Raw genomic sequence first — 26985 nt, forward strand, 5'->3', positions numbered from 1 at the left:
GGGAAACCCAGTCTCCAAAAAAAGGGAGGGAAAGAAAAATTATCTACATGTCAGTAAATAGAACAGCTTTAAAAGTATCTGGAAGTTCTTATATATTTATATAAGCTGTATTTTAACATATGATTTCATATAGAATCTTTTTCTATTCTATTTATATTTGGAAATGTTCATTTTTTTTTTTTAATCCTAAAGAATTATCTGTATATTTATTACCTAAGTTTACTTCGACTCATCTCTGATCCCTATTTGATTGGAAAGGAGAGATAATATTCTAGTGGTGGTCAGAATAGTACCTAAAATTAAGTTTTCATATCATATGATAAAGGGTATTGACATCTCTAGATCCTGATCTAGATAAAGGAAGCTTAACTTTGCTTGCTAAATATTGTAATTTTTGCATCCAAAATTCTAGAGTTGGCCGATTTTATTAATTATTCGAAGTTGAAGCTAACTCCAGCATTGTAATTTTCAATTTGTTGGTTACAAGCAAAATTGTAGGTGTAAATATCTCTCTTCTTTGATGCATAGCATTACAGAATAGTTTGGAGCCTTGTGCTTTGAATTAAAAGTAATTCTTCCTTGGATTAGTTTAACCTGATTTTTGGAGTTAAGTGATTAAAGAATTGTCATGTGAAAGAATAATTAGATTTATTTTTCTTGGTCCTAGAGATCAGAACTAATGGATGAAAGTTATAAGGAAGGACTTTTCAGTTCCAACAATTTGAATTATCCAAAAATGGAATGGTTGCCATAGAATATTAGGACAACACTATAATTGGAAGTGTTCAAGCAGAGGCTAAGTGACCACATCTCAGAAATATTATGGAAGTGGTTTGTGCTTCAGGTGTAAAATATACTAAAATGATCCCTGAGGTCCCTTCCAGTCCTGAGATTCTATAATCCCATAAAAATAGTATATAATATTAGATTCTAAGTAAAAATTTAAAGTGTAATCTTATAACTTTATAATTAAAAAATCATTTTAATTAAAAATTTCCAAGCCATGGCCTTTAAAATTAAGTAGTACTTTATATAAAACAGGCAATGTAGGAATTGGACTATCCTTTACAGTGCCTTGAATACTTGAAAGTTAGTTGTCGATATTTTAAGTTTTAGTGCATATTCAATTAATGCAACTTCTTGTTTAGACTTTGAGTTGTTGCTGAACTTCTCAACTCCCTCCTTTTAAGTTTTAGTGCATATTCAATTAATGCAACTTCTTGTTTAGACTTTGAGTTATTGCTGAACTTCTCAACTCCCTCCTTTCAGGCTTACCTATTCAGGTCCGTGATGCAGGACTATCCTTTAAGGATGACATGCCTAAATCTGATGTGAACAAAGAATATTATACCCAGAATGTTGAGCGAGAGGTATGGAAATTCTGTGATTTCTTGACTGAAAGTGATGTGAAACGGGATTTTGGAATTATCTCCAAGCATCATTGTTGTTGGTGTGATTTCTCTTGCCTTTGGCATCCTTTTGTAGATTTCTAACTCTGATGGAACTCGGCCAGTTGGTGTTCTTGGAAAAGCTACAGCTACAAGTGACATGCTGCTTAAATTGGCTCGGACAACCCCATATTATAAACGGAATCGTCCTCACATTTGTTCCTTCTGGGTGAAAGGAGAATGTAAAAGAGGAGAGGAGTGTCCATACAGGTAGGAAAGGAGCCTCATTTAGAAATTGCTTAAGTGGTGAGGGGGGGGAATCATTCATCCAAGTGAGAGGTCATAATCTATGATAATCTATTTAATAAGCATCTGTTACACATAAGGCATTTATTAGAGACAGACATAATGGCTAGAACCTTAGTCTAGAATCAGGAAAGTTTAGATTCAGATCTTATCTCTTACACATGAGGGCTGTATGACTTAACTTAAACCCTCAGTGCCCTATGTACCTGCAATACTGTAGGATGTTGAACAGTGGCAGGTCTGCTATTGGTAAAGGAATTTCCTCACTAGAAGTTACTTTTGGTAACGGCTAACTTCAAGTTTTACAGAGTACTTTATACTGAAATAACAGATCAGATCCAAAGAAGGATGTTTGGCATCATACTTTGTATCTATGAACTTGAAAGATTTTGAGCATATGGGGTATGTTGTATACCCATTCTCCCTAATTACCATGGACAGATTTTAATGTTTCTTCTTAAGGTCTTACCATTTAAGTGGTGAAGGCAGCAAGGAGAAGAATAGAAATTCAATTAAGCAAACATAAGTTAAGTAATCACTATATGGAAATCTAGTTAGAGATTAAAATCTGGACCCAAATAACTAAGAGGAATGTGAAAATTATACACATATGATCTATATCAGTTTGCTTGCCATTTTGGGAGAATAGAGAGACAGAAAAATTTGGAATTCAAAATCTTATTTAGAAAATGAATGCTAAAAACTATTTTTACATGTAATTAGAAAAAAATAAAATATTGTTTTACTAAAAAATGGAAAAAAGTGTTTATGAGGAATTCTTCATGGAGGCAGTGGATTTTAGAGTAAAGAAGTGATATAATCAGAGAAACATTGGGAAAAATACATGGACAGTGGTGTGAAGACTGTTTTGAAAAGGAAATAGAAGATAGGAGAGAAGAATGGTTAGGACAAAATTAAAAGAGCTATGAGGGCCTAAATTAAAGTCAGAAAAGCAGTAAATAAGAAGGTATTGAGGTGGGGGGAGAAGAAGAGAGCCAGTAAGAACAGAACCTAGAGCCACTTTAAAGAATATTAAACTCCCATTATTGGGTTTCTATTCCAAGGAAGCCATCAATAAAAATAAAATCCCTATACAAATTGTGATATATGAATATAATGGAATATTACTGCATTCTAAGAAGTTAAGTGTGATGGATACAGAGAAGTATGAAAAGATGTATTTGAACTGATGCAAAGTGAAAATATCAGAGCCAAGAAGAGAATAAACATAGTAACTACAGCAATATAAATGAAAAGAAAATGACATCTGAAAAATAAAAATGTTAACAAAATTATAAAAATCAAGTGGAACTCAGATGAAATATGATAGCACACCCTCAACCTTTGTGGAGCTAGGAGATGCACAGATGTTACATATTACATATGTTTTTGGACTTTTTCACTATATCAATCAGGTTTTTTTCTCTCTAAAAAATGCTAATTGTCATATGGAATGGTTCTTAGGGAGTAGGATGGAAAGGGATACTATGCTGGTATTAAAAAAAAAAACAGAAAACATCAATAAAAACTTAACAAAAAAAGATTTAAGAGCAAGATTTTTTAAAATCATTTGGGGGGGATTATATGCACTATTGAAGTATTTTTAAATATGTGAAGTATATAGGTTTATCTGGAAAAAAATTAGATTGAAATACAATTATCAGAAGTTTTGGTTTTGTTTTAAAGTTCACAAATCTTAAAGACCCCTGATTTAGAAAATAGATTTAAAACACACTTTGCAATTCTTGAAGATGCTCACCATATATTTTACCAATACACTATATTCTGTGATCATTAAATACTTGGATTCATTGTAACTATAAAGCTTTGGAACATATAAAGTTAATTAAAAGAATTGCTGGACAACATTGAGAGCCCCGTTGAAATTAGCATATGTTTATGGTGAACCAAGTCTACAGTTTTATGATTTTTCTCCAGCTTCATGTTAGCAATTCAAAATAGGCATGACAGGAAACAAATGGTAGAAATTATCCAGGGTCGCCAGTTAGCAGGGTAGAAGTAGTGGAAGGTTAAAGGAGGAAAAGTAAAAGAGAGGATATTATTGAAGTAGTTGATTGTGCAAGGAGAGAACTATGACTACTGGAACACCATTAATGCTGAGTAATACTGAAAAGGTCAGGAATTGAGAATCATAGGTAAGGTGAGTAATAAGGAAGTAGGAAATTCAAAGTTCCTAGTGACAAGGTATGATTATTCTTTGTCTTAAAATGAAGTTGTAAAGAATTAAGGATTTGATGGTGCTAAAGGAACGGTGTTGCAGAATCACAGTTAATGAGAAGATTGAAGATGAATATAGAGTTGCAATTTGATTTGGAAAGGATCTCATACCTATGAGTTAGCTGGTGATACAGTTGAGGAAGGTAAGTGTATGGGTATTAAGAAAGGAGGTTGTTCAATATAATATACGTTTTTCTATCTTAATAAGTATTTTGTTCTATTCTATAACTCCTTTTGAAGTAAACTTAGATGGCCGGATAGAATTTTAGCTTCTTTAGCAAAATGTTGTTAATTTTCATCTTAATTCATAGACATGAGAAGCCTACAGACCCTGATGATCCTCTTGCTGATCAGAACATCAAAGATCGATATTATGGCATTAATGATCCTGTGGCAGATAAGCTTCTAAAGCGGGCTTCAACAATGCCTCGCCTGGACCCTCCAGATGATAAAACCATTACCACTCTGTATGTTGGTGGTCTGGGAGATACAATTAGTGAGACAGATCTCAGGTATGTGCATACGTTTTCATTAAGGCACACAAATTCCCACTAAAAAGGTAAAACATATGCAGTAGTGATGATAATGGAAATTGATATAAGGCAGCAGATTGGGAGACTCTTTGGATTTATATTGTGTCTGGTGGACTTGTATGATATTTCTGGCATAAGGAGAAATGAACAGTTTGGAAGTAAACCCTGTGATGCATTTCACATTGTAATGTGTTTGGAGACCCTTTGAAGAAATAGGTATTAATGATAAAAGTTTCATGAGGTTCATCTAACCACAGAGGCTATTGTTGCTGAGTAGTCATGTCTGACTCTTCATAACTGCTTTTAGAGTTTACTTGGCAAAGATACTGGAACAGTTTGCCATTTCCTTCTCTAGCTTATTTTACAAATGAGGAAACTAAGGTAAATAGGATTAAGTGACTTGCCTGGGTTCACATAGTTAGTGTGTAAGTCTGGTTTTAACTCAGGTCTTACTGATTCCAGGCCTGCCACTTTATCCACTAGGCTGCCTTAGCTGCCCAACCACAGAATTGCTCTTGGCTAAGTAAAGAAAGTGACAAAAATTGGAATGGTAATCCCAAGGAAGTGGAGACAGTATTTCTGAGTCTTCCCTTAATGAGAATAAAAAATTTAACTGTATTCTGTACCTTTTCTTTGGAACAAAAAATATTAAGCATGATGTAGACAGACAGGAACTCACAGAAGCAAAGGGTCTTCATAGAAAACATCAGTAGAAGAAAACTGGCATGTAGAGCTCTCTGCTGTCCTCAAATAAAGCAATGGAGCTAATGTTTTTCTTCCCTAATTGGGTTTCAGTATGATAAAACTGTTAGAGGAGGTTAGGATAACAACCTAGGACTTGGGGAGGTAATCCAGGAAAACATGAGCCTTTGTCTCAAGTTTTCCCTGAGGGGAAGAAGAGGACTTCCATATTCTTTAAAGAATATTCACCCTACTTTGTTAGGTTTATTTCATTTTCAGTCAGAAGCAAATCACATGTCCAGACATTCCATCCAGTAATAAAAGAAGTACAGTTGGTTGGTACTCCTCTTTTGCTTATTCTCTTAGCCAAGGTAAAGAAAGAGAAATGGGGGAGAAGTTCCCCAGAGATCACCTGGTAGCTATTTTCTCTGGCAATGTCTATTTCTGTATATTAGAGATATATGTGTCATTTTATATCACTTGTGTTATGTATTTAACTTAAGGTAGACTAGAATTTGTCCATCTTTCTGTTCATATAGAAATCATTTTTACCAGTTTGGTGAGATCCGAACAATAACAGTTGTACAGAGACAACAGTGCGCTTTCATCCAGTTTGCTACAAGACAAGCTGCAGAGATGGCTGCCGAGAAGTCCTTCAATAAACTGATTGTAAATGGGCGCAGGCTTAATGTGAAATGGGGAAGGTAAGTTTTGTGTCTATGCTTGTCTTTTAACAATTTTTGTAAGACTGTAGTATGGTGAGCTATATACACAAGCTTAGAATGTCAGTATTCTAGAATAGCATTAACTTCTTTGAATAGTGTTGAATTTGGGGGTAACCTAGAGTGTGGTAATAGACAGGTTCTTTATGTCATCTTGTTTGATATCATATTTTGATTTTGTTTATGTTTGTGTTTCAGATCTCAAGCAGCCAGAGGAAAAGAAAAAGAAAAGGAAGGAACCACAGACTCTGGAATTAAGCTGGAGCCTGTCCCAGGACTTCCTGGAGGTAAGAAAGTTTTTATTCCATTGATTGCTTTGAACATTCATAACAAATAGTTTGTTACTCTGAATAGTAAATAAAATTTTCTCTGTGATAGGTAGCAACTCTTAGAGGTCCCATTAACAAAGAATAGAAATAACAGGAAGAAGCAGTGATTACATATTTCCACTTCGGCTTTCCTGCACTGAAATCATTGTTATCTAATTTGTGTTCTCTTCTTTAGCTCTTCCTCCTCCTCCAGCAGCTGAAGAAGAAGCCTCTGCCAATTATTTTAATCTCCCTCCTAGTGGTCCTCCAGCTGTGGTTAATATTGCCCTGCCACCACCTCCTGGCATTGCACCTCCTCCCCCACCAGGTAAGACCTTCCTTCTCAGAAGTTTCTTAATCTGTCTCTAGCCCAAAAGGTAACCCTGGGTCTACCCGAGTCTGTCCTTAATTTCCTTCTCTTCACAATAAGAATATTGGGCTAATTGATTTTTAAGCTCCTTCAAGTGCTAACATAAGATTTTTTTAAATTCTTTAATGTCTCTTTATTTCCTCTAAAATCAAATGAGCCCCTCTTTGCACTTCAAAGCTCTTCCCAGCCTGGCCCCAACTTACTTTTCTTACATTCAACAATCCAGACAAAGTTGATATGAAGTTCCATCTCCTGCTTCCATCCCTTTGCATTGATTGTGTTTTTCCCTGTACGTTATGTACATGAAGCTTTTTCAAATGATGTAGGTGCTAGGGCTGTTCCTGCACTCCCTTCCCCCAAAAAATTATCTTGTATTTATTTTATGTATATATTTAGGGGTGTGTGTGTGTACCGATACATGTTATAAACGTGTATATCTTAGTAGACAGTGAACTCCTTGAGAACAGGGGTTGTTTCATTTTTGTCACAGAATAGACACTTGATAAGTGCTTATTAATTAGATCAATAGAACTCCTGTCTCCTTATCCTTTGTCCAAATTTTTATGCTAGTTTTGTTTCAAAACACAGTATGACAAAAAAAATGATCTCATCAATTAATTGAATTCGACTTTGTTTTATAAATCACATCTAACAGCATTAACCAACAACAGAGTGGCCCTTCTCTGAAACTAAATCTTCAGTCTTCCCTTAAAAGTGTCCATTATATGCAGGGAAGAGAACTTAATGCTTTGGGGATACCAGCCTGGTATTTGCAGTTTAGTGGGTAAGATAAGAATTGGACACTAAAAAAATATTTAGAGGAATTTGCAAATGCTTTAGGAGACGATGTGAAGGAGATTGCTTCTTAGATGTGATAGGCATTTTAACAGGGAGGGCACTAAAAAGTTCTCTCAGCAGAATATTGTTGGGTTACTTCTTGGTTCTCCTACTGCTCAAGATACTCACATACTCAACTTTAGCACAACATTCTTTGTGTTTATTTTGTAGAATTCCACAAAGTTAATCATGATCTGCTGATATTTTTCTTTTCTTTCTCTAATATCACCAGTCCAACTAATAATTTTGGATTGTACTGTATGTTATATACTGTATGTTATCTCGTTTACACAAGGTTCAATATAGGACTTTGCTAATGTCTTGTTAACTTATTGCTTAAATCTACTGCATCAAAATGTATACAGATCTTTTTTTGGCTGTGGTTCTGTAAAACTTGTTTAAAAATATCATCTTATTCCAGTTTGTCATCCATTAACTAGTGAAAGAGGTTTGCATCAATTTTAATACCTCATGCCCAAATCTTGCCTGGTAGACTACTTTAGAGTTGGACTACCTCTTGGTCAGGAAGCCTTGAACTCTAGGTTCCTAGAGGATGATTTCAGCTTTATTAAACTCCTAGGAGAAAGGCTGAGGAAATAACAAGTAATTGGATAGACATCTTTAATTCTGATAGCTAGCTTCGAATGTTTCATTAAGGCTTACTATGGTTTACATATTGCTACTATAGACTGGAAAGAACTGAAAATTATGGAAATTTGTCAGGAGAACTGAATATTTGACACATCTGTTCCTTCCCATCCGTAGGTTTTGGACCACACATGTTCCACCCAATGGGACCACCACCTCCCTTCATGCGAGCTCCAGGACCCATCCACTATCCTTCTCAAGATCCCCAGAGGATGGGGGCTCATGCAGGAAAACACAGCAGTCCCTAACATCCTGCTACAGTGGTTGGGCTCTCAGGAGGAAAAGCGCTTTAGAAATGTAATAAATAAATCTTGGAGTAAATATTTTTTTCCTTGTAAGTTTCCATGGTGACATATAACATGCTAAGATATGGGAAGAGCTGAAACCAAGTTCCCAAGCACTGGGCAGGTGGAGAAGCCCTGCCAAACTCATATTTACAAATATGGTCACCAATGTAACAATGCCCTTTGCTTCTTAATCATACAGGAAAAAAGAGGGTCAGGATGAGTGAAACTTCTGGGAACCTTTAGGAGATTTGTAATTCCAATTGTATGTATTCCTTTGTGTGTTGGGAGTTTGACAAACTTTGACCTAGGGTGAAAGCAAATGTTTGACAATATTTTTAAAATAATTCTTTTGTTAGTACTAGTAATTGAGAGTCATTAAGTATTATTTCCCTATTACCTAAGGTCAAACTTTGGAAATCAAACATCCCTAGATACTTTCTTTCCTCTTTTATCCTCCTCTTGCTAAAGGAATCTCTGCCAACAAAACAAAACCAGCTTCTTTTCAGTCTTAAGAAAATTCCTGCTTATGTCCTACTATCCAAAGTGGCTGATCTGTTCACAAAACTGGGGCCTGCAATGCAAACTCATGCCTCCTTTCATGAGGGAGATGTTAACCTTTCTAACTGTGAAATGAACAAACTTTTAATTTTGTTTGTATGGGTGAGCTGTGACTTAAGGAAAGGTCTTTGTTTAACTTGCACCTTTTTGTGTTTCTATCTAATTTTCTGCTGCTGCATAGGAAGCTGTCTCTTACTTTTCTCATTATAAAAATGTTGCTTGTATGTAATTGAATTGTAGACAAGTGAAATACAAGGTAAAGGAAATGAGACCTGTTCTAAATTTTAAGAATTTTTTTAAAAAAGCTATTAAAACGGGCCAGTTTTTCCAAATGTTGTCATGAGCATATTTCTAGTTGTCTGTAGCATTTTCTTCCACCTCTGGTGGCTGCTGTCTTTGGGTTAATGGAAGTGACCCCCCAAATTAGCCATTTCTGAAGTAAAATAGTATAACCCTTTGCATTTATATAGCACTTTCTTGCTTTTCAAGGCACCTTCAACTCTGCTTGGATTTTATCCTCATGAAACACCACTGTGAGGAAGGTAAGGAAGGGATTCTTTTCCCATTTTCAAGGTGAAACCTAGGATGTACTAGTGTGACAGTTCTAAATCCTGCTTGCTGATATTGCTGATATTGGCTTCCTCTTAGTCTAAACAGATCTTATAATGATAATACTTGGAAACGGGATTGTTTAAAGGGAGTATCATGGACTTTTCTCTCCAGAGCCTTTGGGTAAAATCTCAGTTGGATTTCAGATGTGTTGTATAGATACTATTATTTCGCCTATAAATTGAGATTTGCATCTATGCTCTACTCAAAACCTGATTTTTATCAGATATATTCTAAGTAGTCATATATGGAAAGATGTATGTTCTTAGCAGGACTGAAGGCTCTCTCAAATATGTATTTCTTTAAAATGGTATGAAATTTTTGTTTGGTAACATATTAAGTTTTTTTGGGTTGGGTTTTTTTTTTTTTTTTTTTTTTTTTTTGGGTTTTTTTGGGTTTTTTTGTGGGGGGGGGGGTTGTTTTGTTTTGTTTTTGATGAGTTTTCCCTAGCCCGGGAGAAGAAAAGAACAGAGCCGAATAAAATGGCCTCTACACATCTATAATACAGTTGATGCTACATCCAAGAGATTTGAGCATATATACAATTTGTTGTAGAAGAGATTAAATTTCCTTTCTGTTAAATACTCTTGAAATTTTTCCCCTTGAATATTAAAGAGGCAACTTGGTCAGAGAATCAATAGGACTTGTCCACTGGCAGCAAATGTGGACTGTGCTAACCAAAGACAGCACATGCTTGCACAAAAGCTAACTGTGTTCCTACCCTTTTTCTAATTATATTGCTGTAGGCAGACTTAAGAACCAAGGTCTAGCTATTTGGTGTCTCAGGCTTACTGTAGGTGAGTTGTAGATGTAAAAAAAGTGCTCTGTCATTTTTTTTTTTGTTAGTGTAATTATTACCAGCAAAGATTACACACGAGTCTTTCTCCCTTTTACCCTCCAATATGTGTCACATGTATTTTAATTAATTGGTCTCTACCTCATGGTAATGCAATTTTAAATGCAAAGCTAAGCATAGAAATTCTTGATCCAGAGCATTCATAGCATTAAATGCATTTTAAGATCCAAAAGCACCCACAGGAATGGATTTCCATTCATGCTTTTTCTGAAGCAGGGGCTGAGAATGACTCTTCTATTTAACTACAAACACTGAAATCCAATATTGCTTCTTTTCAGGGAGAAAGAAGTTTCACCTGGCAGATTTGACTCATTGTCTCAGGTTGAGACATCTTTGAGAGATTTTCTTTGTCCCCCTAGGTCATTTCATCATCCACAATGATGTCACAGCATACTTCTGGAAGAATTTTTAAAACTCATCTTTCTTGAGAATTATGCTACAGTTTTAAAAAAATCCACTAAGCAAAGGCTTGGGCTATCATTGATTAGTCCTGTTATATTTAGACTCTTTCTCTCATTTTTCTAATTTGCGTAGAGCCCTTGAGAAACCTCATTTGGAGAGTAGGTTAGCACCCAGAGTATACTGATTGCTCTCACATCACATGTAGATTTCAGATTTCACTTATTCTGAATTCAGAATATGACCCATAGCAGAACTATTGATATGTGTAACCAGATATTAGTACATGTCTACCAACAGGCTAATAAAGCAAAGCAAGGGAAATATGAGAATTAAGATCAAGTTATAATTCCTCAGACTCCAGAAGGGACCGCACCCAGCCTTGGGCTACTCGGTTGAAACTGGGTCTGTAGCTGAGGAGATCCAGGCCACTTATGGGTTCTTTTGGGATGAAGGGTGTATCCATTTGGGGGAATGTTTCAGAGATGAGGGGTCCTCCAAATGGCACTGGTGTCCTAGGAAAACAGAATAATACGGTCCAATCCTTATATGAACCATGACTCAACTTATCCATCTTTGACATGTTGTATGGTTTTCTGCTATTAAAAGATTGATTTTGCCTAGTCATATGCCAAGAAGAGCAAGAATTCACGCACAGAATACTGGCCAGAAAGATTTGAGTTCTAATCCAAGCTCTGCCATTGACTCATTGTGTGACTTTAGACAAATTACTTTTCTTCTCTGGGACTGGATTGTCCCATCTACAAAAAAAAGAAATTAGCCTTGCATAATCTGTAAGCTTCTGTTTCTTATCTCTAAGGTGTTCTACATACTAAGGCCCCATCCAGATACATCATTTTTTGACTCTAGAGTTTTAATATGTACAAGCTCACTATTCAGATTATCACAGTCCTGTAATTGGTGGTTAAAATAAGTGACAGATGAAGCGTTGGTGTTTCTGGAATGAATTTAGGAAAGATGGAAAAGAAGCCTTTCCTGCTTCACATTGCTCCTTCTTAGACAAAAATAAACAGAAAGCCTGCAGAAGAGAAATGTACTACACATGCAGTCTTTCTCTCCTGCTATTTTTGGGCAGGTAGGAAAATTTCCTAATTAAAAACAAAAAACCACTGTTGACTTTTTGTGGTAAGCCTACAAATAGCTGTGTTTGGTCACTCTAACAGCACCCCATGTTACTGCCCAAAGACATGCTAAGCTGATCAGCCCCTAGCCACAATGAGATTTGAGAGCTAAAAACCAGTGCCCAAAAGAAATCCTAGCTTAGAAAGGGACAGTATGATCTGACCTATGCATTTACTTTAAACATAACAATATGGTTATTTTAATTATCATTTCACAGCAATAAGCTTAAGAAATATCCATCATAAGCACTGAGAATTAGGTCTGAGTATTAACTTTTTAGACTTTTAAATAGACCAGCAAAAGGGATGCATTTTGCAGAATAGGTTTTGTTTTGCTTTTGTTGAGGTGAGCAGATCACAACTTATGTTAGAGAAGCCATCTCACCTATCATCCATCTCTCCTAAAATTCCACAGGTGAATACCATTATTCCAGCTTTGGTTTGGTAATGGTATGATATCCTCATAGCTGAGAAAATTTTAAAAAGGAAGAAAATGAAGCCCTCATTGTCCCTATTTAAAAGGGAACAGAATTAAAACCCAAAGAATTGTTTCTGTTCTCTTTTTCCCCTCCTCAATCTGGTTCTTCCCTTTGGGACAGCTCATGGTCAGGAAGCAAAACACATTTTACATGATCTATAATTTAAACAAAAATGTGTTGATCTTTTTGTATAAAGCGTATGCTTAGTACTTTCTGGGGGAAATATGAGTAATATATCACACCCTAATTATTAGGAGAGATAAAACAGAACAGTGCATAAGAAACTTAAAAATAAGTGCCAAAGAGAAAAATGCCTTTGGCTGGGGAAATTTGGGAACCTTTGATCAAAAGTTAGAGATTTTAGAACTGAAGTATCCTTAGAACTTAAGTAGGCCACAGCCTTTATTTTCCACTTAACCAGGGCCTTGAAAGATGGGCAGAATTTCAGTAGGCAGATATTGAGGGTAAGTGGAGCAACAATGAGCAAATGCAATGCAAAGAAAATGGCAGAGATGTTCTCGTGGAACAAGGAAGATTCTAGATGAATCTATAAAGTGTTTACTACGTGCAAAGCACTATGATAACTACTGGGCATACAAATAGAAAAGTAAGACAGTATGTGCTCTCAAGGAGCTCACATTCTAATGAGAAAACATGAAAAGTTTCAGCTGTAAGACATGATCTTTAGGGTATAGCAGCAAAGTATGTTTTTTTAGTCGGGCTAACATATAGAATAAAAAACAGTGATGATAAGTTTTAAATATATTAACATATTGGAATGTGACCTGGTGTAGTCCAACCTTCTCTTTTTACAAATGAAAAATTTCATATCAGAGCTGGAAAATCGAAGACTGGGGCTGGAGTTTATGTTTAATCTGCAGGTAGAGTTGAGTTGGTATATGAACAGTTTAAGAAATTATCCTGTGGCTATAGTCTGGAGATAGCAAATGAAACAACTTCAAGAACTAGTTCAGTGCTCTTTACAAGAACTAGAGACACTTTATCTTGCCTTCATTAGGTATGCATCCTGACTTTCTCTAAAATACTTATAGGTATCCATCCTTACTTGTTGAAATTCCTGTAGTCTGAGGGACTCAGTGTGTGATTTAGTTGGTCATCTTGATAGTCCTTGAATCCATCTTTATGGCCAATGAACTCTTGCCATGGGGACCGGTAACCCTTGGGGATGGCTGTGTGATTGAACTTTTCTGGTGGGATGCCTGTCAGGGGCTTGGAATAGCCTGTGAAAGATAATGCCAGACAGTTGTGAGAGGTTAATTTGGTGGGGTGAGAGGCTCCTCTTCCTTTCTTATTTCCCACTCCCACCCTAGGAACAGAGTTCTTGACTATGCTTTGTCACTAGCTAGCCCTGTGATCTCTATCAAGTTGCTTCCTTTCTCTGGCCTTAAGTTTCCTCATCTTTAAAATGGAGGTTATTGCAAAAAAATTATTTCTAGCCTGATAATCAGTGTCCCAGGGGGAAAAAAATTACTATTTCATATGAAGAGTCCTATACAAGAGATATAGGACTTTAGTCAATCATTTATTCACATGTATTCCCTCCATATTAGTAGGTGACTGTGGGCTAAAAAAATAAATCTTCTAGTGATGAGCCTTTCTGTGCCTACCTTGTTAGGACTTGACAGAGCTTGGGCTCTGCTACCCTAGCCTTTGAGAGACTTGGGTCCTCTCCACAAGACAATGAAGCACCAGAAAATTTTGCTATTGTGCTGTATAAGTGCCAGAGATTGTTATGTGCAAATGTACCCATGTCTGTCAGTATAACTCTTAGGATAACCTGGTGGAGATTGGGAAGTCCCTCCCTCCAGTACCTCCACTTAGTTTTGTTCTCTTTACAGAGAAGAAGTGAAGCCCAGACAGAACAAGTGATTAGCCCGAGGCCTCATCAGGCAGGATTTGAGCCCACAGCCTGTCCCAGAGGCCTGATGCCAGGGGCCAGAGGCCAGAGGAACAGTGAGTCACATAATGGGAGCATCCCAGGCCTAAGAAAAGGTAGCAAGGCTAAATCACAGCCCAGGGGAAGTTACAGAAGCAGAATTAGTCACATTTGGAAGAAAACTGTACACCTAGCCCAACCTTCCCCATTCGGGAATCCTCTCCAACATCCTTGGACACATCCCAGAGAGGAAGTTTATGAGGTGGTCCTTTCTGCATTTCCTTTTGACTTCCTTCATCCCATCCTATGCCTCCTGGGAAAGATGGCCCAAGCTTTCCCCATCATGGGAATGAACAGAGCAGTCAGAACTCTCCTCACTTGTCTCTGCTGAACAGAATGCCTTCTTCCCCTGTATTACCACCACCCCCCCATGAGTAAACTTCTGACATCTCACCCTCAACCACCCTCCCTCATGGCTCTCTAGTGGTCACTCAGACTCCCAGGGCAGTTGCCAACTCACCCGAGGCCAAGGCACTGGGACTAGGAGCCCGTCCTAGGGATAGTTCCTGATTGTTTCTCTCAGACCCAGGAGGTGGGGTAGGATAAATTTGTATCTCTGTCCTGTAGTTCTCCTTCCCATTTGGGCCACTGGCAGTCTGGGGACAGGACAAGAGCCCTGAGGGAGCTGGTCTGACTCCTGCTCCCTCCCCTGCCCCCAAATATAGCCCTGATTTCCCAGAGCTTGGAGTCCCTTCCTCCAGGGACAACTGTACTCACAGCTATCTCTGCTGGTGGTCCTGCTGATGACACAGTTCCCAGATTGCTTCCTCTACCTTCTGAGATGGAGCTCTATGACAGAAAGAGAAGAGAGTGACTAGGGAACAGTCCTACTTGCTGAAACTTCTGGCCTTTCTGCAGGGTCCCATCTTCTCCACTAACTTAAACTCCCCAATAAAAGACATTAGGTCTGGAATTTCTTGCTATCTTTCTTTACTTCTCTTCTGCGCTGCACAGTGAGTAGTCTTATGTGGGACCTGGGTTGTTCTGGAAGCCCTCCAGTCCACGCTCATGCTTTTGAGGAAGGGCCACCTTGTATTCTCTGAACTTATCTCACCAAAGTAGAACTTAGGCAACGCTATCTGCCCCATTCCCAGTCTTAGGATCATAGCTGGAAAAATCTGACCCAGCCCCTATGTAAATAGTGAAAGTGAGCCAAGAGAGGGGAAAAATCTTGGCCTGAACCACAGTTTGAACTTAGGTGTTCTGGTTCCAGATCCAGCATTCTTCCCACTCTTTTACTGCTTCCTCAGCTTTCCCCTCTCCAAGGAATCATGAAGTTGGTCCTATGTATTAGGAGGTTTATGCCAGCAGTGTCCATGTTCTGGCAAGTCCTATAAATCTGGAGAAGCTAGATGTGTCTCATCCAATGATGTGCAGAGGCTCGTTCCCAGAGTGTTGGCCACCAGGTGATAGAGGATCATCTACTAAGGTATAGAGGGCTTAGAATCTGTGCTAATGTAAAGAGACCAGTAAAAACACAAGTCTGAGCTACAAGTAAGTACTAATAAGGACAAAATAAAAAGCCAGAAGCCAAGGATAACATTAAACATGAAAAAACATGACAGGTGGGGGAAGAGGTCCCAGGGAGAAAAGGGAACAGATCTTGGAGAAAAGGAAAAAAGTAATCCTCAGCCTTCCCAAAAAGGGGCTTTTCCCTCAATTCACAGTGCCTAGTGTATAGTAAGTAAATAAATGATATTTGATTTGATCTGACTATACCTACATTCCAGTCTTCTTCCCCTTTATAGGTAAAAGTCTTAGCACTTTCAGCTAAGAAAATATGATGACCTCCCAATCTCAAACGATGTGTTTACCTTCAACTATTCATCTCTGTAGCCTTTTGAGTTTTACAAAGTGATTTCCTCATGATGGCACCATGAAAGATAGATGTGAAAGACTAAATTAATAAGTGGCAGAGGCAGAATTTTAAACTTTGTCTCCTGACTAATTCCAAATTTCCTTTCACTGTAATGAAAGTCAAGGTCCAAAGAAAGTCTAAGCTGGAATCTAGGAAATTCAAGACATAATGGGTGCAAATGGAAGAGAGGCCATTAGACTCACACTCACCTGGGTGTGCTTGGTTGCATACTCAAAGGTAAACCTCTGCACTCTCCTCTGTCTCTTTTGGAACAGAAGGGAACCCCTGTTAGAACGGAGAGACAGCTCCTCCACCATGAGGTCCTGAGGAACGCTCACCTTCTTGCCCAGGTCTAAAGAAGGAGCTGTTAGAAGAAGGTCAAAATCCTGCTATCTTTTGTTGATCATGGTGAGATTGTCCCTGGGTACTCCTTGTGACCAAGCTTAGTGATTAGGGAGGAGGCAGGGCTCAGTCTAAGACCAATGTTAGGGTTCTATCTGTGGTCTGGGTTAAGGCTCTATGAGTCTTGGGGTCATAGCTATCTTCTTTGAATTATATTTTGTATGTCAAAGATACTGCCTCAACATTGATGAAACTAGTCTTTCATTTGACACCAGACTATGGCCAATGAAACTCTTAACTCCCTGGATACTTGTATTTGGGGCTGACCTAGGTCCTCTAAAAGAATTGACTTAAGGATTGAATATTTCCAATGATGGACTGTATTATGAAGGGTAGTTCTTGGCACAGGAAGAGATATCAATAAAAAATATCTTCTGGTGTCTTCAGTCCCACTTTAAAGGGAACTGAGGTCTAAGGATTTCCTCTGGAGGATAGGATAGGATAAGATTTGTCAGTTAAATGGTTCCAAGATTTAGTTCTAGAACATAAGGGTCTCAGGAACATTCTGGGATGTGTCTTGCCATCCCGCCCTTACCTGCTCCCATGAAATCCTGTACTTTGGCCATTGTTAGTGCCTTCTGCTCCTTGAGGACTTCTGAAAGAAGAATTCTACAGGCAGGGATCAGGAATTTGGAGACAAAAACTCAGCTTATTGCTTCCACCACTTGCTTTCCCAGCCTCTTCTTGCTTAAGAATTCCTCCAGACTAAGTCCCAATGCCCTCTGCTCACTTCCCAATGTGGAATATATCAAGAAGTGCTTTATACCCACTAGGTATTTAATAAGTATTTGTGGTATCAATTAAACAAATGAAGCCTGTGCCTAAGTGTTACTTAATTTGCCAGGATTCCCAGCCTCAATAGCTGAGTATGAGCTATTTTCTACCACCAAAATTCTTGCTTTATCTCAGGCCCTATAGGGGTCTTTGTTGATGGTGTCCCTAAATCTGGAAAGAGATTTATTCACCCTGGGATAGAGATAGAGAGGATTCCTAAATGGAGAGTACATGACCCTCCAAAGAAAATATGGATTGGGGGGCATGAAATGGGTATCCAGTTAAATATTCTTAATGTGTTGGGAAAAACTATTATTACTGTTATGACCTAATAGAATATGAAGTGGAATTAAGACCTGAATTCAAGTTTTGGCCATTTACTAGCTTCATGACGTGGGCAAATTACTTCACTTCAGACCTCAGTTTCTTCACCTTTGAAATGCATATGAGTTGGTACTACTTCATCCTTCTGAGTGAAAGAAAGACTAATAATAATAACTGATATTTATATTGTATGGTATGTTTCACATACTATTATAGAGAAGGAAACTAAGGGTTAGAGAGATTAAGTGACTTGAATTGTAATTTTGAATTACTGGGTAATAGAAGTAACTTTTGAACCCAGGTCTCCCAGGTCTCAAGTTCACTGCTCTATTCACTACACCTTACTGCTTAGCTAATGATTACAAGGGCTATCTGAGTATGATATGCACATACCCACCACTGACTGGGAGACTGCCTGATTGAATAAAAGTATTCTGACATTGTAAGCTAAAAGATTGAATCACATTTGTAGTGATTACCTAAGATACTCTGGAATCCAGGGAATCATGACTAGCAACAAATTGTTGAGAAAGGGACTTACACTAGTTAAGACCTTGGGTAACATCCAAACTCGCACTCATTTTTCTTTCATTTTCACAATATATGCAAAGATAGTTTTCAACATTCATCCTTGCAAAATCTTGTGTTCCAATTTTTTTTTCTCACCCCCTCCCCTAGACAGCAAGCAAAACAATATAGGTGAAACATGTGCAATTCTTCTATACCTATTTCCACAATTATGCTATACAAGAAAAATCAGATCAAAAAGGGAAGCACACAACCACAAAAACAGTGAAAATACTCTTTTGTGATACACATTCAGTCCCCACAGTTCTACCTATGGATGCAGATGGCTCACTCCTTCATAAGTCTATTGGAATTGGCCTGTATCACCACATTATTGAAAAGAGCCACTGGATTCATTTATTTTAATCAAGAGTTCATACTCTTGATTATTTGCAATTTTAGTTTTCGTATTTTTTGATACTTCTATTTTCCCTTGAAAATAAACCCTACAAAATATACATTTTGCTCTAGAGTATGTTAAAGTAGTCAAAGGAAAACACAAGGATCAGTAAATTCTGACTAGGGCCTGGTAGCAGGAGCAGAAGAACAAATAACCAGGTTTGGAAGGTCTCTGAACTGAAGAAGCCAAGTAGGCTTAACACATCAGGAAATTTCAAAGACTTTTCTTGAGCCAGAAATAATAAGGTAGTGAGGTCTAGAATGGAATTAGGGGGAATCTCTAGGTCAATTTTAAGATGAAACAGGTCTTCAGAATATTAACAACATAGTACCATCCTTTATGTGGCCTATTGGCCCAGCTGGGTAAAAATAGCCATGATCTGAGTTATTGGTCCTTGATTCTGGGGCCTGAGCCTCCTGGGATGGAGGTGGAGAGACGTGTGGGTTCTGAATAGTGAAGAGGGAAGAAGTGGGCCAAAAAGATACTTTATCTCTCAGCCCCTCACATACACATCTGGATTATCCTGTGTCCTGAGCCAGGAATTTGGAAAACAAACTCCTTGTGTATATGGACACCAGACCCAAATTCTCCCTGTTTTAAAGTTTCTGGGACCCAAAGAGATAGCGTATTGGACTGCTAATGATGGACTTAATATCCCTCATTTTAAATTTTGTAATTCCTGTCGTCATCTCCTCTCTTCCCCTTCATTCTACTCATGTTCTCTTCTCCTGCCTCCTTCTACTTGTTCACATAGCAAACCACTCTCCACTTGCCTCATACAACATGGCTGCCCAATAAATGGTGATGGATGATGTTTCCTTTCCCTTTGAAGGAGAAAATTGAAGCGCAGGAATCACTATTCCAAGAAAGTTTGGTAGACACCCAAATAGCCTTCTGGGGGAACCAAACCACCACTTTGTCCTAAAGTTAACCCACCTAAACCCATGCTTCTGCCTTGCTTTGTTCCCCATTTTCCCCCCTTCTATTTCCCAAGGCATACGATCCCAAACAACCTCACTTTCTCCAATCACTCCCCCATACCCTATAGTAATTGTAGTCTCACTTAAGCCAGTAACTCATTTTGTGGCTCTTCCTCTCATTAAGCCAGAGAGAGTCCACACTGATCACACCCTTTGCAGGGATCATCATCCTTTAACCGGCTTTAAGGTAGGAGTAAGAGTTCCCTAAATATAGAAATATTTCCCATCCTCATCCCTAGAGCCCATGGTACCTGAATGAGTGAACACACACTTGGCTGGGAACTATTTAGGGCCAGAAAGAACAGTTTCTGTGCAAAAGGATGACCAGGTCCTAGGCAGCAATCCTTAATGTGTGTCCCTCTGCTGCCTCGGCTTCAGCTGACACTGAACAGTTATATTTGCATATGTCACAGTCTTATTTCGGGCTGCGACATGAGCTGGAACCAGATGCTAAAAGCATTAGGAAGGCAGTGAAGGAGACAGGTGGCTTATCCATACAGGCCCCTGGGAACAGTCAGGTCACATCACAGCTCTACAAGCTCCTAGGATGATCAGACTCACACATGTCTTTGGCAGAGTAAGATAAAGACACTTCCTAAGTAGAATTGTTAGTGCCAGATTAAAAAATATTGGAAAAGGTGAGTTGTAGATTGAGGTTGTGTGAAGGAATCCTCCCCACTTTCTGGGGATAGAGGATTTGTATGTCTTCGTGCTTATATATATTATATAGACAAAGTTGTCAGAGTCATGGATGATGACAGCTGAAAGGAGCCTTAGAGATCATTTTGTCAACTGTTTTGATTTTACAAATAGGGAAACGGAGAGGAAGGAACCTAGCCAGAGTGATGGTTGCCACAGTATCCCCCTTGTGACCAATGACACAGATAGCCTATTTCAAGGGAACAGTTATTCCTGTAAGCAAATCCGACTAGATTCCACAAATAGTACTTACTACTATTTTCCCTAGGATTGAGATCAGTAACTAGAAAGGTGGTGTAGCTTAGTGGAAAGTAGTACCCTAGGTCAGAGACCTAGGTTCAGATTGTGATTTGGACTTCTACTGTGTCAAGTTATTTAATATAATTAGGGCCTCAGTTTCTTAATGTAAAACGAAGCTTTTTATTAGATAATTTCTTTAGCCTCTTTCAATATCTATGTTCAAATGCATGCACCTCATTCCATTTTATTCAAACATCATCACTTGACCTGCACTTCTTCACAAAATAATCGTCCTGTGTTGTGAACATACTTATCATTATAGTTATCCCTTCCACACTGTGACTTTCTCCGTCATGATTTTGCTATATCATGGTTCAACATGGGGGGAGTTTTTGGAACCTGCAGGTGACACTCCTAAGACCAGCAGATGACATGGAAAAAATTTAGAAACTCAGAAATGCATAAGATATGTATATAACACGGCAACAACAAGATTATACAATGATCAATTCTGATGGATGTGGCACTCTGCAACAATGAGATGATTCAAACCAGTTCCAGTTGTTCAATGATGAAGAGAGCCATTGATACCCAGAGAGAGAACTATGGGAATTGAGTGTGTAACACAACATAGCATTTTCACTCATTTTGTTGTTTGCAAACATTTTATTTTGCTTCTCTCTTTTTTTTTTTTTTAACTGGTTAGATTTGATTTTTCTTGTGCAGCAAGATAATTGTATAAATATGTATGCATATATTGGATTTAACATATATTTCTACCATGTTTAACATATATTGGATCACTTGCCATCTAGGAGAGGGTGTGGGGGAAAGGAGGGAAAATTGGAACACAAGGTTTTGCAAGGGCTAATGTTAAAGAATTGTCCATGCATATGTTTTGAAAAATAAAAAGCTTTAATTTAAAAAAAAGATATGCATATAGTGTACCAATGCAAATTTTACAATAAGATATGGTAAACACCCCATAAAAGAAAAAGAAAAAATTCAGACCTCTCTGGTACGAATTGAGCCAGGATAACTTATTCTGTTGTAGTTGATCATTGGAGTGACTAGCTGCCAGCAGACATTTCTAAATATCCTGTCACCCCTAGGGAAATTTAAGAAAACTTAATTCCTGAAATAGTAGAACTGAGATCCCAGGCCTGGACCTTAAGTTCTGTGAATGAAGACTAGTCTGAGCAACTAGCTGGCCATCCCAGGGCAATTTTCTATACTGTTGCTGTCTTACCCATCCGTGCTTACACATCAGATGAGGGACAGATGTTAAAAAGCATCTAGGAGCGGGTTATTTTTTATAACTTACTACTACTGGGTGACCCCAACAGAAGGGAAAAGCCAGATGTGGAGTGAGAATGTAAGCCTGTGTGGTGAGGTTGCATCAGAACAGCCACTGTGTGTTTCAGAAACAAAATGGAAAATGATTTCAATTATCTGCTGTTTGGGATAATCCTTGCCTCCATCACTTCCTATCACCAAGCAGGGCACATGTGTGGGACTCTATGTGCTTCTGCCCCAGTATATTGGACCCATATGATCAAACCCTGGACAAGCTAACGGGAGACCTGGCATGAAGACTCTATACCTGATCCTTAAGCCATGTTGGTCCAAGTCTGAATCCTAATGCATCAATTCTTCCTTTTGAAATTAGCTACTCTGTAATGACTAGAGCACCAGCCCTGAAGTCAGGAGCACCTGAGTTCAAATCTGACCTCAGACACTTAACACTCCCTGGCTGTGTGACCCTGAGCAAGTCACTTAACCCCAATTGCCTCAGGAGAAAAACAAACAAACAAGAAATTAGCCACTCTTTGTGTCCCCAGAGAGAAGTTATCATAATCTCTGCTCCACTCAGCCACTTCCAGACCCTCTCAGTCACCATCAATCAACAGGCCCGTCTTCCTTTGAAGTTCATACATCCAGTAATACACTGCCCAGATCTTTGTTGCTGTCACCTATTAATCTCCACACTCACTCACTCTCCTTGATGGGTTCAGCACCTGAACATGAGTTCAAACAGGGCTCGTTATTTCAAGTCCTGTTCTCTTCCCTCTACTTATAGTATTCATAGAGCTTGGCTTTCCAGTTCATTAGTCTTTTCAATTCAGTTCGGCAGACATTTATTAAACGTGCACTGTGTACAAGAGCTGGGTTTAAACAACTAAAACAAAACAGTCTCAGCTTTAAAGAAGCTTACATTCTACTGGTGTCAACATACAAACAAGTAAATACAAAGCATAAATACAAATATGTAAGTACAAATTATGAATACAAAAGCAATTTTAAGGAGACACTAGTAACTGAGAACAGTGCTGTGCTTTCGAGGAAGCTAAGGATTTACAAGGTAGAAATGAGCAGGAAGTACATTATTTCAGACAGAGGGGACCACTGGAACCAAGGCTTAAGGTGGGAGATGGCCAATGGTAGGGAAGCTACAGCTGGCAAGTTAGAGTGCAAGAAGAGAAGTAACACTAAAGAAGACAAGAGAGGTAGATGGTATGGAAGATTGTGGAAGGCTTTAAAGCCAGGCTAAGAATTTTGTGTTTTATCCTAGCAGAAACAGGGAGGCATTGAAAATTTGTAAGGGGAAAGACATGATTAAATCTGAACTCCCATGACCTCTATTCTCCACCACAGTCACATAGACCTCAACATCATCTAAAACTTTCCTTCTCCAGGGTCTTGAACACTGAAATTCTGTTCTCTGATCACACGCGATTTCCTATCCTCTCACCTCCATTATTCACCCTCCTGGTCTGTTGCCCCTCCTACCCTTACTTGAGACCTTTCATAGTCTTTAAGCCCTTATACCTTTGTCAACTTTGAGCCACCTCCACTCTATGCATACCCCTGAACTACTGGAGATGTTATGAAACCGGGCAAATGTGTCTGTCACAGATTCATTCTATCTAACCAGTGCAAGCTGATCATTTTATTCATCTCTATCACTGACATCACTCTACTAGAGTGACCTTCTCCTTACTCAATCCCCAACCCTACCGTAACCCACTTTCCCAATAGAGGACATTATCACCTTTATTGATGAATGAAGCAATCTGATGTGGTCTTCCTCATCTTCCTTCTGCCACATCTCAGAATCTCCTGCTCCCATCTCAGAATAAGGGGACCCTTCTTGCCAAGTCTAACCCTCCCCACCCCACCCTCACACCTCTCATCACTTTCAGCAGTGTGCTGAGAGCTGTTCTCCCCTTTTCATCTCATGTTACTCATACTTCCTTTAACCTCATCTCATATAAAGAGGCAGCCCTTCTTGACAAGGCCAGCCTCTGGTTACACGCACAAAGTGATTCTGTTCCTTCCCATGTGTCCCCCATCCTTAAAACCCTCACTTGATCTGTTCACCTCAGTTAGCCATCATTCCAGCTCTATTCACTTTCATCGCTAAACTTGAAAAGGCTGTCTATAAAAGATAACTCCATTCCTTTTCCTTTCACTTAATTCTACGTTTTGGCTGCAGGGCTTAACATTCAGCTGAAATTGCTTTCTCCAAAGTTACCAATGATCTCTTAATTGCCACATGTGATGGGCTCTTCTCAATCCTCATCCTTAACCTGGCTGCAGCCTGTGACACTAACTCGCCCTGGGTGTCATTCTATACTCCTCATTCTCTCATTCCCCCATATCCAATCTGTTGCCAAGTCCTATCATTCTACCTTCAAACCATCTCTTATATACTTCCCCTTATCTCCTCTGAAACTGCCACCACCTTTATGGCAGGCCTTCATCACCTCACATCTAGAGTATTACCCCAAGTCCCCCTCCAGTCAAACCTCCATTTAACTCCTAAGGTGATCTTCCTACTGATCATGTCATTCTTCCGTTCAATAAACCTATTACCTCCAAGAGCAAATATAAAATCTTCAGTTTGACTTTTAAAGTCTTCATAATCTGACCCCTTCCTACTTGTCCAGGCTTATACCTTCTTCTCCATGTACTTTACAATCCAGTGACAATGGCATCCTTTTTGTTACTCAGAGAGATTATTCCATCTCCTATCTCATCTATCCAACACTTGAAAATCTTTAGTGAGGGGGTATTCACTAGCTCCTGAGGCAGCCCATTATGATTTTGGATAATTCTAATCATTAGGAAGCTTTTCCTGACATCAAGCTTAAATCTTTCTGTACCTTCCACCCATTGTTCCTATTTCTGTCTTCTGACATCAAACAGAATGCTTTTAAGCTTTCTTGTATAAGCAGTCCTTGAAAGCAGCTGTCATGTACCACCTAAGTTTTTTGAGGTTAAACATCACATTTTCATTTAAATAAATGATTTGGTATAAATTTACTCTCAAAGATCAATTCATTTTATATTTATATTAATCTCAGTGAATGAAACATCATAAGTTTTCAATCATTCTAAATATTCATCTGGATTCTTTGTCCATTTCTTTTTATTCATTTTTTTCCTATGTGACCCTAAATGCTTTTTCTGGTTCTTAATTTTTCATTTTTCATTATTTCATAAAGTTCTTTTCCTATCTTTTATATTCCTCATGTTTGTTTATTTCAATTGCATTATGCGACTCCATTATGCTAATGTTATCACCATTTATTTAACCATTTTCCTATTGTTAGATCTGTTAGTTAATTTCCATTTTTTAAATAACAATGCCACTGAAACTAATTTAATAAGGATTTTTTGTTATTTTTTGATAACACTTCCAAAAGCAATATGTAATTATTTTTGTTAAGTTTACAATATATTGCTAAAATGCTCTCCAAAAAGATCCTACAGGTTTGCAATTCTACCAACAAGGAGTGTACTATTTATTTCTTCACAACTCTACCAGCATTTCTTCATTTTTAAAAATTATTTTTGCCAATTTGATGTTTGTGAAATGGTACTTTAAACTTGTTTTAATTGGCATCTCATAACTAGTGTGGCTGAGCATTTTAAGTAGTTATTAATAATTTGTTTCCTTTTTTTGAAAATATTCAGCACATATTCTTTAATCATTTGTCTACTATGAACTGAAAAATTCACTTTTGTGAATTTTTAACAGTTATATATACTTTAGATATCAAATTTTTATGTTATGTTCTACATTAACATTTTCAGAATCATTTTTCTCATTTTAGTTAAAATGTTAGACAATTTTTTAATGTCATCAAGAATATCCATCCTGTTCCCAACATTTCTTCCATTTCATGAATTTAAAAAAGTCCTTTAGCCATTACATTTGAGATAAATACATGATATTTTCTTCCTTTTTAAGTGTTCTTTTTTTTAAATGTGTAATTCTGTCATCCAGCCAGAATTCAATAAGGTATATATGTTTTTAAGATGTGGATCTGGGGAGCAGCTAGGTGGCTCAGTGAATAGAGCACCAGCCTTGAATTTAGGAGGATCTGAGTTCAAATCTAGTCTCAGACACTTAACACTTCCTAGCTGTGTGACCCTGAGCAAGTCACTTAACCCCAGCCTCAAAAAAAAAAAAAAAAAAAAATGTGGATCTGGACCCATTTCCATCCAAATACCAAAATATTTTATCCAACTATCTAACATTTTTTACTTATTTGGTTGGATTTCTAGTATATTTTATTTCTTTGATCTTTTTTTCCCTCATTTTCCCTCATACCAGATTGCCATGATAATTAACTGTTTTGTAATATGTGCCATCTTTATTGGAAGGTTTTTTTAGTGATCTTCTTTTACTACTAAAACTACCTTAGTCATTGAGTCCCCAATTCAAGTCACCAAACCTAATAACCTTCCTGGTTCCTGAGCTTGCTTAGTTCTCTGTCTTCTGGCTCCACTTCACAATTACTGAATGTTAAACCCGTGCATGAGCTTTCTGTTCTTCTCAATTTTCCCTCCATCTCCACACACTTGCAGACTATAAAAGTTAAGTTTTCCAGAGTTTAGTTACAAGAGAAAAGAATATACACTCTTAGAAATAACACACTGAAGTAAGAGGCATATGGAAGAAAACACCCAGACTGAGTGACCCTTAAACTTACTGTGCTATTCTCTATAGCTATAGTTCCAGAACCCCATTTTTGCCATGACCTTCAGCTCAGGAACCCTATATCAGGACATAGGGTTCTCCTATGGCTCCAAAAGAAACTGACCACCTTTAGGTCACAAAATGACACACTGAAGCTGACTGAGGCAGTCAATCCTGGCTGACACCCCCAACTCCAAAGAATCTGATTTATAAAGCGGTGCATGAAAATTTCTGATTACTTCCTTTCCTCATCTGATTGGTAAAGAGCAGGATAATCCTTAAAAGGAGAATCTCAGGGGACCCTGACATGGGATACCACGCCAGTATCCTAAGGAAATATACATTCCCACAATCCAGCATTCCCCAAATTCCTAGAATCCCTCCGGCTTCAGACCCCAGCATTCCAACCATTCCCAGGGCCTGCGGGACGTCCA

At 38.1% G+C, this 26985-nt stretch overlaps 2 protein-coding genes across 5 annotated transcripts in view; one reads left to right on the plus strand and one right to left on the minus strand.

Annotated features, from left to right (window-relative positions):
- RBM22 (RNA binding motif protein 22) overlaps positions 1-26985 on the plus strand; it is a 42180-nt gene that overhangs the window by 9051 nt on the left and 6144 nt on the right. The window contains exons 5-13 of one of the 4 annotated variants that reach the window (XR_012486649.1): positions 1270-1370; positions 1486-1658; positions 4244-4444; positions 5686-5850; positions 6067-6155; positions 6373-6504; positions 8149-8328; positions 9366-9418; positions 14221-15231. Coding sequence is in view for 1 of the 4 variants with exons in the window: in XM_074291788.1 (XP_074147889.1) it covers positions 1270-1370; positions 1486-1658; positions 4244-4444; positions 5686-5850; positions 6067-6155; positions 6373-6504; positions 8149-8279 (992 nt within the window). In the remaining 3 variants the exon portion in view is untranslated. Of the gene's footprint in view, positions 1-1269; positions 1371-1485; positions 1659-4243; positions 4445-5685; positions 5851-6066; positions 6156-6372; positions 6505-8148; positions 9209-9365; positions 9419-10619; positions 15232-26985 lie in introns of those variants that run through there. The other 3 variants (XR_012486650.1, XR_012486651.1, XM_074291788.1) reach the window with 3 other exon arrangements.
- On the minus strand, positions 9969-16939 carry MYOZ3 (myozenin 3). The gene is made up of 5 exons (XM_074291790.1): positions 16386-16939; positions 15036-15107; positions 14779-14914; positions 13428-13602; positions 9969-11255 (listed from the first exon to the last, which is right to left on the minus strand). Exons 1-5 carry the CDS (start codon positions 16491-16493, stop codon positions 11084-11086), a joined length of 663 nt encoding a protein of 220 aa, XP_074147891.1. The 5' UTR covers positions 16494-16939; the 3' UTR covers positions 9969-11083.

Source organism: Sminthopsis crassicaudata, chromosome 2, assembly GCF_048593235.1.
Source record: "Sminthopsis crassicaudata isolate SCR6 chromosome 2, ASM4859323v1, whole genome shotgun sequence".
Taxonomy (NCBI): domain Eukaryota; kingdom Metazoa; phylum Chordata; class Mammalia; order Dasyuromorphia; family Dasyuridae; genus Sminthopsis; species Sminthopsis crassicaudata.

What these genes read in the sequence shown, in the direction of transcription:
- MYOZ3 (XM_074291790.1), bottom strand. Translation starts at nt 16,493, where the DNA reads ATGGTGGAGGAGCTGTCTCTCCGTTCTAACAGGGGTTCCCTTCTGTTC. An exon ending in ATGCAACCAAGCACACCCAG is followed by an intron (nt 15,108 to 16,385) that starts GTGAGTGTGAGT and finishes TTTCTGTCATAG; the next exon opens with AGCTCCATCTCAGAAGGTAG. An exon ending in GACTACAGGAATTTCAACAA is followed by an intron (nt 11,256 to 13,427) that starts GTAAGGATGGAT and finishes CTGTTTTCCTAG; the next exon opens with GACACCAGTGCCATTTGGAG.